The 13,110-nt window shown below is 36.2% G+C and overlaps 1 protein-coding gene across 2 annotated transcripts in view; it reads right to left on the reverse strand.

Moving 5' to 3' along the window:
- Positions 1 to 3,337: 3,337 nt before the first annotated feature.
- LOC147067522 (lysine-specific demethylase 5A-like) overlaps positions 3,338 to 13,110 on the reverse strand; it is a 28,307-nt gene continuing 18,534 nt past the window's right edge. For both annotated transcript variants that reach the window (XM_085953993.1, XM_085953992.1), the window contains exons 21-32: positions 12,903 to 13,073; positions 11,844 to 12,046; positions 11,520 to 11,750; positions 11,295 to 11,413; positions 10,355 to 10,758; positions 9,754 to 9,896; positions 7,748 to 7,910; positions 6,959 to 7,181; positions 6,585 to 6,733; positions 6,264 to 6,399; positions 5,829 to 6,035; positions 3,338 to 5,609 (exon numbers count right to left, since the gene is read on the reverse strand). In XM_085953993.1, the coding sequence (XP_085810119.1) occupies positions 5,122 to 5,609; positions 5,829 to 6,035; positions 6,264 to 6,399; positions 6,585 to 6,733; positions 6,959 to 7,181; positions 7,748 to 7,910; positions 9,754 to 9,896; positions 10,355 to 10,758; positions 11,295 to 11,413; positions 11,520 to 11,750; positions 11,844 to 12,046; positions 12,903 to 13,073 (2,637 nt within the window). In that variant the 3' untranslated portion in view covers positions 3,338 to 5,121. The remainder of the gene's footprint in view (positions 5,610 to 5,828; positions 6,036 to 6,263; positions 6,400 to 6,584; positions 6,734 to 6,958; positions 7,182 to 7,747; positions 7,911 to 9,753; positions 9,897 to 10,354; positions 10,759 to 11,294; positions 11,414 to 11,519; positions 11,751 to 11,843; positions 12,047 to 12,902; positions 13,074 to 13,110) is intronic.

Consider the following 13,110-nt stretch of genomic DNA (forward strand, 5'->3'; position numbering starts at 1 on the left):
AAGATAACCTTCTTCTATAGAAATTGAGCCTACATTTATTAAATTGAAGCGCGGCTTAAACGTCAGCCTATAGCGTCGTGGGTCCCAGGTGAATCCTGGGTCTGGCAAGTACACATATTGTTTTTCAATTTGTGTATGAGTCAGATTAGGTTAGTTATTTGTGTATGGACCTAATAGGTTGAGCGAGTGGCTGATGACATCCATTTCTCGTAAAAACAAAATCTGTTAATATAAACATCCACTCTGTGGAGGCCCATATGATATTTAAGATTAGATATTTAAATGTGGTAGTTAAAAAGTAATTAACTGGTCAGCAGTGAATGTATTAAATTAGCTAAAAGTGACATTTATTTGCCAATTTTCAGGGTGTGTAAAAAGAGCATCAATAATACTACACTTTGGTATCATTATTTAGTTCCTGAAAAATGTGTGTAAAACAGTTAATAACCGCAGTCGAGTAAGTAATCACACTCAACATAAAAAATGGCAGCCATTGTACGTGTCAGAAAATCGGAATACCAACTGAGCAATGTTAACATTTGCAGAGTTTACTACCTTAACCAATGAATGCTTCATGCGTTTGTTAAAAACTTTCAAATGTCATAACATAATAATATTATGTGATATGACTCCTTCTATTTACAGTCCAAATTCTCAGATTATCAGATTCACTAATATTCTCAAAAACAGTGCACTAAGATATTATGAAAGGCTTATTTTTAAGACTATGAAAAATACTACTAAGAAAAAGTCCATAATTCAATATTCATGGTAAACAATGTTATTGTTTGACAAGCACCATAAAGTGACTGGTTAGCTTTCATTTTTGATTGTATTGTATTTTCAAATTATGTCCATGGGAAATTAGCTGATAAAATTTTATTTTGAAGTACCTATATATAAGCAATTATAATAATATATAGCCAATAAGTTTTATAACATTATTTTCATTATGATTTTGGTTTGTTTTATAAGTTATAGATTTATAATACTTATTGTGTGAACTACACATAGAATATTTATCACATTCTCAATGCAACATCTGTCGATATTTCGGATTGTTAATTTTGTATAATTTAAACGTTTTCCAGGCAGTTGATTATTCAAAACGTATTGTTTTGGTTATATGGTCCAATTTCGTATGCATGACTTGAAATAAACAAAACATTGAAAGAAAGCCTAATGTATCATTTAAATTAATTAATTAAAATGCAATGATGCCACTGTATTTAAATTGTTTACCCATTAATAGTTCACTGGTAGGAAAACAATAAATTATCCTATACTCTTTTTCCTCATATAAATATTGTTTTATGGTCATTTAACAACTAGCTTTAATTATAATGCTATAATTATTACAGTTGGAGGTAATGTTGCCTGTAAAAAAAATGAAGACTTCAGCATACATAACTATTATAAATAATTACTCTATAATAAAGGCAAATAAAATACTCTTCGAATTTTTACATTTCATTGTATTTATAATATATACGAATTACGAATTAAAACTATTCCTATGTTATAAGAATCGTAAATAGCAAAATGGAAACAAGCAAAACTATCCTTGGAATTTGGTGGGGGGGAGATTATCTTTACAAAATATAATAGTATGTACTTATTACAAGCTACAAAGGTGTCAGATATACAAAATAAACATTTTAATGAATGATGGTGACTTTTCGTCATAAATCCAAATATACAATAATATTATAATATCTGTCACATAACTCACCGTAATCAATTAGCAATCTTTGACATTCTGTTTACAAAAATCTTAAAATAGATTTTGATGTCATCATCAACCATAATTCTTTATGTTCAAAAAAATGCATAAGTATAAAAGTGAATTGATCAGCTTTAGAAGTAAAAAGAAATTGGTGATGTGCTTCTTTTCACTCGCAAACCTCGTAACATACAGATAGATTTGAACTGTGGCGACATCAGGGATAAAAGTGACACACTGAGATCGACCCCTATTTCATTATATAGAAGTAGCAAAACTATTTTTTTTTTGTAAAAAACATGTTTATGGTCGCTACCAATTGACTGCAGAGATTCACGGACCCCGGTTAAGCAACCGCTTCTATTGATGGCAACTGAAATTTAACAACGATACAAACATTCTTTGCGTTTACTTCGAGAACATTATCACTGTTGTATTTCTTTTTAAAAGTCGAACTCAGTGGTCCAAAGACATTTTGCCTCAATATATACATATTATATAAATCTATAATAACATGTATTGTAATATTAATAATCGATTTCTAACAATTATTGACAGGGCGTATTTCTTTTGATTTATATTTTATATTTCTTATGTGCAAGTACATATTATATTTTTATACATAAAATAAAGATGCATTTAAACGAAATATGTACCTATACAGAAATTTGTATACAAAAATGACCCAAATATTTTATCATCCAAAGGCTATACATATGAAAACATCTGTTTTCTTATTACCGCCTAACCATTTACTAATTTATGTTTATTAATATTAGATTAAAAATTGCCTACCGATTTTGAATTTTTGGCTGCGATTTTTACATATTCTAAAATAATTAATTATACCGTAACAGAAAAAAATTGTTGGCATGCCAACAAAGTTATCCACGTGTAAATTTATTATATTAAATGTTAATCATTATTTTAACTATATATATATAACACACACTTTTACATATGGACTAAGTTAAACCGAGCCCCACAATGTTATAAAAATAAAAACTGAAAAGATTGTGATAGGGCTATTATCTTGTTTGCTTTTTTTTGTTCGAATCAATGCTGTTTGATGTGTAATCCATGACTAACATGAGTTATTTGGTAAATATTTAAGTATCTACATACACATTACATGGATATTGAACTATAATTGCACAGAGTTAGAAAATTTCTCTCCAAAACCCGCCATGTACCAAACTTATAATCATAGAAAATACGAAAAATAGATCTTCAGTGTAGCCAGTTAAGACTGGCAATCATTTTTAAAAAATAAATAAACTTTCTTTGTACTAGCATTACATTTCTTAATCATGTTCACTCTTATTAATAAAGCTGCCTGCTAACAGTACAAATATAAAAAATTAAAGTTTTCTGGGAATTGATTTATGTTTCATTTATGAATTCAAATAATGTGTAGACCACTGTTTGATTTACAGTATAACCCCTATTTTACGTTTTTTAAGGGACTGATGAAAAAAAAAATAATTGGAGGGAAAATGTAAAAGGGGGGTATTGGAAAAAAGAACATTTATATTTTGTTTCTAAAAAAATAACGTTTTATTAAAAAACAACATTCAATTAAAAATTTTATTGATTTTTTTTTAATTTTTTATTAAAAAAAACATGTATATTAGTTTGTTGCATTTTGTTTTTTTGTTATGTTAAGACCAATCACCGTGCGCCGTTCTAAAGACACAGAGTTTTCCCTCCAAACACCTTACACCGTTCGAATGTCACGACCCAATCATTGTCAAGCGCGCGTAACTCGCATAATTTGAATATTTCCGACGTAAATCGCGGGAAAGAAAAACGTAAATGCGGGTATTAAATGTACTGAAATACATCGGGACTGAAAAAATTACACGCAATTGCCGGGAAAACGTGAATTCTGGGCACGTAAAAACGAGGTTATACTGTATATTGATTGATTGATGAACAGAGATAGCACTATCAAGTCGGTGCATAATGCTGTTTTCCTCATTTATTAATTCATTCCATGAACTGTAGGCGTATGATAGTAAATGTTTCCTTAGCTATGATAATATAAATCATCATCCTGATCATTTTAATGTACAGAAAATAAAAACACAATGACATATATTTTGTGAAATACGTTAACTTTATTTTAAGAGCTTAATTAATTTACAAATCCAAAAAAAATATATTCGAAAGTGATAGAAATATTATACTTCATATTGATTTAAATAATAATACAGAAACAACTTAATATTTAACCATTTAAGTAAAAAAAATTACACATTTCTATTATGGCGAAAGCGAAATTTCCATAAATAACAATTTTATTTGAACTAAAATTAGAAGCATCTTATCGAGTTATGCACCCATAGCTTAAAGAAATATTTATAGATGCAATACTTATTCAAAGTAATGTCCATGGGGTAATTAGGTACATAATATTTTGCCGGTCAGCCACTTGCACGGATAAGTAGTTCACAATGGTGGTCCATGGCTGTTTTCAGGAATTCTTCCTGATGGATTGATATTTTTATACAGCTATTAAACAATCAATGCAACATAATACATTCAAGCCAATATAATATACCCTCCGTAATACAATTAAAAATCATCATTATCTCCCTCAGTATGTTGAAAAGAAAACATACAGAGATAAAAATATAATATTCAATTGCAAAACTTCATAAACGTTATGACTTAACCTAATGGCCAGCCAAATTAATATATTTGTAAATATTAAAACATTTTTTGGTCACACGTAAAGCTCTCAAAACTGTGACCGTTTCAACAGTGTAAATAATCAGATGCGGTGAAATTCAGAAGTGTTTTTGCGAAGTATAGAACTTTATATTATAAACAATACTATTGTTGAAAAGAGTGTACTAATAAATCGATTCAACATTAATACATCACGTCCGAGTCGCGATGTGTTATTCCTGAATAAGGCAGAGAGAACAAATCACACATTCAATCGATAAGAAATAACAAACCGCGTGATCGGCCAAAAACCCAAAGAGGAATTCAATTACCATAAAATCTCCTACTTTATATACAATTAATTATAACTGCGCATCCGACATCTCTTAAAAATAATTTCAACGCAGTATCGTTTACCGGGGATAACATCGCAACGGAACAGAAAAATATGAAGCAATCGAACATTTAAAAACAAGATATTCAATTATACCAACTCAATGTGACCGCCTTCAACGTCATAATATAATCATGCATACAAACTACAATACGTTATTTATTAGTTAAATGTTGGTTTTTTCATCTACTGTAGGAAAAACAGATGTCCACGAGAGGACCCTAACGTTATAAATTCAATAGAGACCCTTAATAAATTCGCCCGTCGGCCTCATGCCGACGCCTTAATGCACATTAATAATTCGCCTTCCGCCCACATAAATAATATCTCTTCAATCTTCGTCTCCATCCCTCTTGTCGGGTGAAGGACGCGAGGCCGGGTCCAATTTTCCTTTCGGCGACACCCCATTAGAATCTCCATTGAGGGTTCCGGAATTCCGCTTGCTTTTGTCGGCGGCGGTTGGTTTTTTGGGTGGGTATGCGTGCAGGTCGGCATCGGCAGGCGACGCAGGGTCGTCTGAGTCTTCGTCCTTGTCCATTTTCTCGTGACACGTCAGGATAACGCCTCCATCTCGTGACACAGAACGCGGAGTCGGTCCCGAGGGTTTGGCGCCCTTGGGAGGGTGTTCGCCGGAGTTCTTGGTGGAGGGCGTCTGAGCTGAATGGGAACGGATTCGCGGAGGCCCTTCTGAAGTTCCGCAGCAAGCGTCGCAATAGTAATCTTCGTCATCTTTCAGAGAATTTTTGACGAGACCGACGCAGTGTAGGTGGAACCACTTCTCACATCCCCCGTCGCACTGCACCCAGTCTACTTCTTTACCTGCAAAAGGAGAGATATTGCTAGTAAATTGTGAGTGAAGATGGTACATCAGTCAATCATTAGATTATTGAAAATATTCAGTTAATTTGATCCAAAATGAATGACAGAATAATAATGGGACAAACTGCAGAAACCTAGTGGTAGCCTTAGCCGTAGCCATTTTGGGGCCCAGCTTTTTCTAACAAAGAAAACAAATGACGAATACAAAAGAAATCTAACCGGTGGGTCTGAGGCAAGTGTGTGCTGCGCAGTCCTCTTCATCATCATTGGAACTCATGTTCCCAGAGCTGGTGTCTTCTGAGGCAGGAGAATGTGGTCCCGCCCCACCCCTTGCTCCCTCGGGCGCCGCCTCCCCGCTGCCGCCGGCCACGCCTCCGGGCCCCGCCCCTCCGCTTACGACTCGCTCCTTCTTTAATTTGTGAGGACCTGGGGACAGATTCAATATTATTTTTAACAATCCATAAAGAAGAAAACATCAAATTTGAAGCACAATAGCTTTCAAACAACATTTTTCCTATATAAAAATGTTGGATTATTAATCACAATAAAAACTCAATCAAAGAAATCAAGAAATCATAAGAGAATTTTCATCGCAACACCAAATGTTAGATGAAGGCAAAGAAATGTTAACGTTTTCAAAATCTGGGCACTAACCTCTCCGACCGCGGACTGATGGTTTTCCCTGTGCAGTGAGCGCGTGAGGGGCTTTGGGTGCCATTCCGCGTCTCCGCCGTTCTTGTTTCGCCAAGTAGTGCTTCTTCATCATGAGGCTACCTCCACCGGGCACTCCCTGTTTCATTTCAAATAAAACATATCACAATTATTGTCAGTATGTTATAAAATTAATCATTCAATGAAAAGACATTATATTTAAATCTTATATAAAAATGGACCTATATATTTTAAAATATTATACGCAAATTCAGCAGCTATGAGCGAAACATTTTGAGGAAGAGAGAAGAACTGAGAACTGACCTGCATGCCCTGTTTCCTGTTGAGATAGTTAGTTGCGGTGGGGGCGGGAACATTGCTCCTTCTGGGAACGGGGGCACCTGAATTCGACACTGGCGGCGAGGACTTGCCATTTCTTTTCACGCTCACCGCTTTCACCGGCACATGCATACCTAACAATGATCATTATTTCAATTATTAAATGACATAATAAATTTTGATATCTATACTATTTCAAATAAATAAATACTGCAAATAACACAGGTCATTTTTATGTTTTATCCCAAATCCATCCATAAGCTGTTTTTCGACCTCATTTCTAAATTTTTTTAAAAATTTGGAATGAACAATTTTTTTTGAATCTACATTGAACTGTTTCCAGCGGAGGTTTTACGAACCTTCCTTATTTCTTCTGGGTCTCTTCATGTGCCGTCTGTGCAGCGGTCCTTGTCCCGGTCTCTTGGGGGCGTTAGTGGCATTGGCAGAGTTAGCATTGCTCCCAACGGAAGAGTTGGCGGGTCGGGCATTGCCACGCTCGTTCCATACGCCGCAGGGTGATCGTCCGTCGCCTCTCGCCGCACGGACCACGCTCCACAAGTGATTTGTTTCCACCATTGACACCTGGAAATTAATGACATTCATTACAATACCGACATGTTATTATACATAGTATACCTAAGATATAAGAAAAAATGTGGTGTAATTCAGTACTATGTTCACTGTTGCTAAAATATACTGTTATTTTGACAAATGCTAAATTTTGATCATCATGCACGTTTCTGCACATTTTGTTGTCAAGCCAAATATATATTGAGAAAACTTTTTGTTTATTCCAACAACGAAAATCATTGCATCACTATCATCATTGGCTTTGTAATCCTGACAACCCGGCCACTACACCACCCAAGTTTTGAGAAAGAAATAAAATAACATGTGAAATCGTCAGGCCAAGTCAATTGGGCCTGCAAACGTTTTTCCACTCCGGTAACAAAGAACTTTATACAAATTTTACTTTTGAAACAAACAGCTTATAACCCGAGAAGAGCGTATTCTCAGAATAACAGTTTAAAGTATAAAAAATATTGTTAGTTTCAAATATAATCAGTGTGGATTTATGGGTTCACGACATGATCTTTACTGATGTATTACAATCTTTGTACAATAAAAGAATAGAATAGTTGTCTCACTTCAAGCAGATCGCCTTCCATCATGAGGTCTTCGAAACGGTGCAGAAGATGTGGGGCGAGTCGAAGGCGTGTGGGAGCAGGGGTGGAAGCAGCGGCCAGAGGCGGACTGCGCGGTAGTGTCTGAGGAGACGCCGAATAAGCGTGCTCTGCTGCTGAACTGTTTCTGCAAGCAAACATTACATCAGTCATATAAAAATCAAAAAACATGTACAGTGGAACCCCGATCTACCGTTCTCGCATAAATCGTTTTCCCGCATGGATCGCTCATTTTTGAAAGTCCGTTAACCGTTCCCCGATTTATCATTTACTTCGATATATCGTCTAAATATTATGGTCCAGTCACATATATTATCCCGATTGACAATTTTTGTTGAATATTTTTCATTTCGCTGTCGTAGAATATTGTTTATGATACTTTTAATGATGCATTGTTTGCAAATATTATAATCCCGTCACAAATATTATCCAATATTATCCTGATTGATTGTTTTTTGAATATTTTTCATTTCCCTTTTGTAGAATTGTTTATGATACTTTTTATTATGCTTTGTTTGCACAGATCGGTTGGCGCTCAATCTCGCCTGACCTTTCAATGATTCAGTCGCATTGCTTTGTTTGCACAGGCAGCTCATGCTTGCTTGGCATCTCCTATCATGCAAATATAAGTTTTTTCTAAAAAAAAAATTTTATATCCCGCATTTATTGGTTTTTTTAGGGTCCCTTGAACATCGTAGAATCAGGGTATTTTCAGATGTATGTTGTCCAATTTCAAAATGCATTATTTTGATATCCACTTATTTTATATAGGATTTAAAAAAAAAAAAAAAAACGAAGGAACATCTGCTGTCACTTGCATACAAACTACGTTTATTATGACAATTTTTTCTGTAATTTCAGAAAGTATCATTTTTAAAACATATTTTTATTTATCGATTGCTACGAAATTTAAAACTTATCGTAATAACTTGGGTGGGCTGAGAATTTTTAAAATGTATTTTCTCCGTCCACTTATGTCAAAAATCAAACAATTATTGCTTATTTAACAAAACTCCATGTGGAGCGGAAGTTAAAGAAGCTGCTCAAAGAAAATTTACTCATTATGCAATTATATCGAAGTGATAGGACCTAGCTGCAGGCACGTGATGGTATTATTGGTTCAGCAGAATAGCTTGGGATAACAGGGTAGCAGTCGTTTTGGCCAATTTCGAAAACAGGACCCGACTATTTGTCATTTATTTTAAAAAGTAAAGCGATTCAGAAAATTTTAATGACACAAAAAGATTTATTTGAATATTATTTATTAGATTTTAAATAAATAAAGAGTTTATTGTGTATCAGTTCGTTTTAAACGTGCTTTCTATTTCCACGATTCCGAGAAGACAGGAAAAAACGGGTCCAATGGCCTTAAAACCAAAATTTCAAATTTTCCACTACCAAATAGCAAAACTCACACCACACCACATTTGCTCCCCACAGAGAGTTGTTCTGGCCGGCAAGTATTCAATTAAATTTAAAACTGAGAAATTCCACCCCGACCATGACTATGACCAAGGTTGGGTCAGTTGACTAATGCAACAGGATTTCATGTAGGTATGTACAGTTACCCAATTACGCACATTGAGTGTTGAGTAATGGTAAAATAGCTTACATGAGAGGTCAACTTCGCTTGGCATATAAGAAATGAAAGTTTAACTAAAATCAAGTCAGCCATTAAGATTTTTCCTATCGCTACTGGTGACGTTCTTATGCACCAAAATTGAACATTGACCACTAACGCTTCAGTATGTTCACTGATGAAGTTATCTCTACAATAACGAAATAAAACCTCATTGGCTCAACAGAAAGTCATACCAATGGGCTGCCCCAGTGGGTTGCTACCATTGCCTAAAACTGTGAATGTGGGAAATCTATGCAAACAAGTTAAAAGCGTCTCCTATATTGAATGAATATCTTAATGTTGAATGCAATATAATAATGATATCAATAGATTATAAATGATGTCTGACCTATTGTGGATATCTGCATCAGGCGGGGAGGTGACTCCGCTGGCGGCACTGAGTTGATGGACGCGGTGTTGCAGTTCAGGATTTCTGGAAGCCTTGCGGAGCTCTGATGATATTATTTTCTCTGTCTTCTCTCGTGCAGCGGCCTGCGTTAGCAAATATAATAGATTTTATAAATAAAAAGACCAGACTTCTAATATTAAACGCAAAAAAACCTAATTTGATACATATACACATAGATGCTGCATAAAAAATGTGAAGCTGTATGAGACTATGATATACTATCCATTAACAAAACACTCTCTTATTATCATTATTAAGCTTGCTTTTTGCACTTATTATATTTGGCTGAGAACATTTAGGTGTTACGAATTAAACGACAACACTCGTCTTTCATGCGTCATGAAAATAGTAAGTTTTGGTCTTCTTTTAGGCACTCATTGCACTCGTCATTAAACTATCCCCGTAATAAGCAAAGACCTAGTGCATGACGCTAAGAGAAAACTACGCTTGAGTTTAGTGCGTGGATTCACATATTCCCTTTCTCTCACCCCTGTAATAGAACATACAAAATTAGAATGCGTATGAAACATGAGATGTTGACCTGTGAGACTAGATGATCGGCATGCGTTAGGGCGGCCATGGCCCTGGCGGCATCCCTGGTGGCCAGCAGGGAACGGGCCACGTCCTGCCAAGCCATGGCCCTCTCTGTGAGGCACTGCAGCGCCTCCCCTTCGGCCAGCCTCACGGGCAGTTTCTGGAGGGCCACCAGCAGGCCGAGGATAATCTCGAGACGCGGCCGGCGCGTCCGCAGGCACCACGGACACAGGAAACGGGCGGAGGCAGTGGCACTCGAGTGGCCATGCGCCGTGATGGAGGAGTTGTTTTGTTGCAGCGTGTTGGAGGTGGGGGAAGTGGGAGAGTCGGGCGTCTCTGCCTCGGGTGACGCTGAGCCTGCAGGTGCTGGTGATGAGCCTCCTGTCGACGTCCGGCTATTCACGCAGCTCGCTGTGTAAGAAAGATTTATAAATATAGCCGTTATTCTAATAGAAACAATGAAAAACAACAAAGAATATCAGTATTAGTACAGTTGCCAAATATCTGGATTCCAAAGGACATGTCCTGGTTTAGAAACTAATCGCGACTCCCAATACACAGTAGCATAGACCTGCACAGAAATGACGTTACACTTGCAATCTTTGAATACTAAGAAAGTGGACAGAAGCAGGGCCGTAATTCATAAAACAGGCAACGCTCTAATTTTACAAAACCAGGAATTCCTGTACTCCCAGTCCTCTGTAAGCTATGCTTGTAACATTTGAATTGCCACAGCTTGTTGCCACGCAGTTGTTTGTGTTTGAAAATATGGCAATAATTGACTTCTGGTGATATTTCAAAAGTTATTAACTCGTACGACGCGGACGACACGGCTGCCGTGTCCCTGTTAAACGGCTATTAGATGCAATTAGCATGTTATTTAAATGTGGTAATTACAAATTAATCAAAAGGTACACAGTGAATGTGTTAAACTGAATAAAACTTACAATGGAACCACTCTTTGCAGAGCTCACACTGCGTCATCAGTCCGAACTGTCTCTTCTGACACAGGCAGTAAGTCACACCGGGCTGCGGAATTCTAATATCCTTCCGAAGATTTCTCGCCCTGAGAAAAATCACAATCTCATCATTACACAAATGCCACAGATTTTCATTCGCAACTTGTACGATAATTCAAAGGATTAATAAGAGCAACTATTCAAATATCTCACCTGAGTTCTCTCATGTTAGCGATCTCCCTGTCCTCAGCAGACTTGAAAGCGGCAACGATCTGCGTAGGAGTCCTCTCCTCGTTGAAGTTCTTCATGAAGTGGTCGGCTTCAGGCGTTGACGAGCTGGGGGCATTAGTGCCGGGGGATGAATTGCCTCGCGATGCGGAGTTGGCAACTCGGCCTGCCGCACCCGCCGGTCGGCGATTGTTGGACAGGATGTCGGTGCGTGGACTATCAATATAAATATTCTTGTAAGTATTATCATGTTAATCACTTATTATATAAATTTCATAGCACGTACAATGATGTAAAGGTGATTTATACCTGAGTGTCTCCATGAGTCCGTGTGGCCAGTTCTTTCTAAAAAACGTCTTGGCAGTGCGATCCTTCCACTGGCAAGCGGACTCGAGAGCATTCACCAACATATCTTTCTCATACAGATTTATCACTATTCCCGACCCTTTCTTCACGATAGCCTCCAAGGTGCTGAAGTACGGGTAGCAGTCTTTGGATTGCATGTCTGCCACCTGAACAATTTCATACAAATGTCAAAAAAAGTCCAATAATAATTAATTATTATTCTTCTGTCGATGGGCATAGTTTTGTTCGTTTGGGTTTTTGATCATTAAGAATCCCGTTCCTCGCAAGAACCCTAATTCATGGGGTGTCACATACATAGATGAATTTATGTCTTGGAGAATAATTGAATAAACTTTCCATGTGGTCTAATAAAAGTAATAGTTAAGTAATATCCATATAAAGGTCTTCCTTGACTTACTACCAAGTTATGTACTATGTTCCTACACTTTGGTATAAGTTGAGTTGGACGAAATTTGAATATCATAATATGAAATATATATATAATAATTCCAATTAAAAAAAACTTTTTGATTACTTTCACATGCAATCAATCAATAGTAATTCATTTATTCAAAAAAATATTTTTTTTCAAATTCAAGTTTTCGCAAGTGCAAAATGTTCGAAATCAAAGTATACCCACCCGTACAGTAATTCCGCGTATGGTGTGAATATGTTGATAAGTCTAAAAACATCAATTCTCAGGGCAGCTATTTGTACGTTTGGCTTTCTGTGGTAAACCAGGAATGTTAAATTGTGGTTTGTTAAGAATTTACATTTTACTAAAATTTAAAAACATCCAAAAACATATAATATGATTTACCACAGAAAGACAAGCGTACAAATAGCTGCCCTGAGAATTTACGTTTTAAGAATTATCAACATATTCACACCATACACGGAATTATTCTGTGAAGAATAAAGATTTTATTGTTTCGTTATAATGCTTGGGACACTGCAAAATTAACCAACAAATTGACCTTGAATATTTAAGTACTATGATAATATTTAATATGAACAAAATACCTTCTTAAGCCAATCCTTAGCCTGATTGACGGCTACGGTGAGCTGCTGTTTACTCGGCAGTAAAGCTTCAATGTCCTCGGCTTCCGCCAAGAGCGACTCTGTCTCTTGCAATGTCTTTTCGTCAGAATCCGGAGACAGCACTAACAGAGCTTTCTTTTCCCAAACATCCACCTAGACAAGACAAAAATGACAGGATCATTTCCAAAAG

This window comes from Rhyacophila brunnea, unplaced genomic scaffold (assembly GCF_057557595.1).
Source record: "Rhyacophila brunnea isolate RB1 unplaced genomic scaffold, BYU_Rbru_1.0 scaffold_4, whole genome shotgun sequence".
Lineage (NCBI taxonomy): Eukaryota > Metazoa > Arthropoda > Insecta > Trichoptera > Rhyacophilidae > Rhyacophila > Rhyacophila brunnea.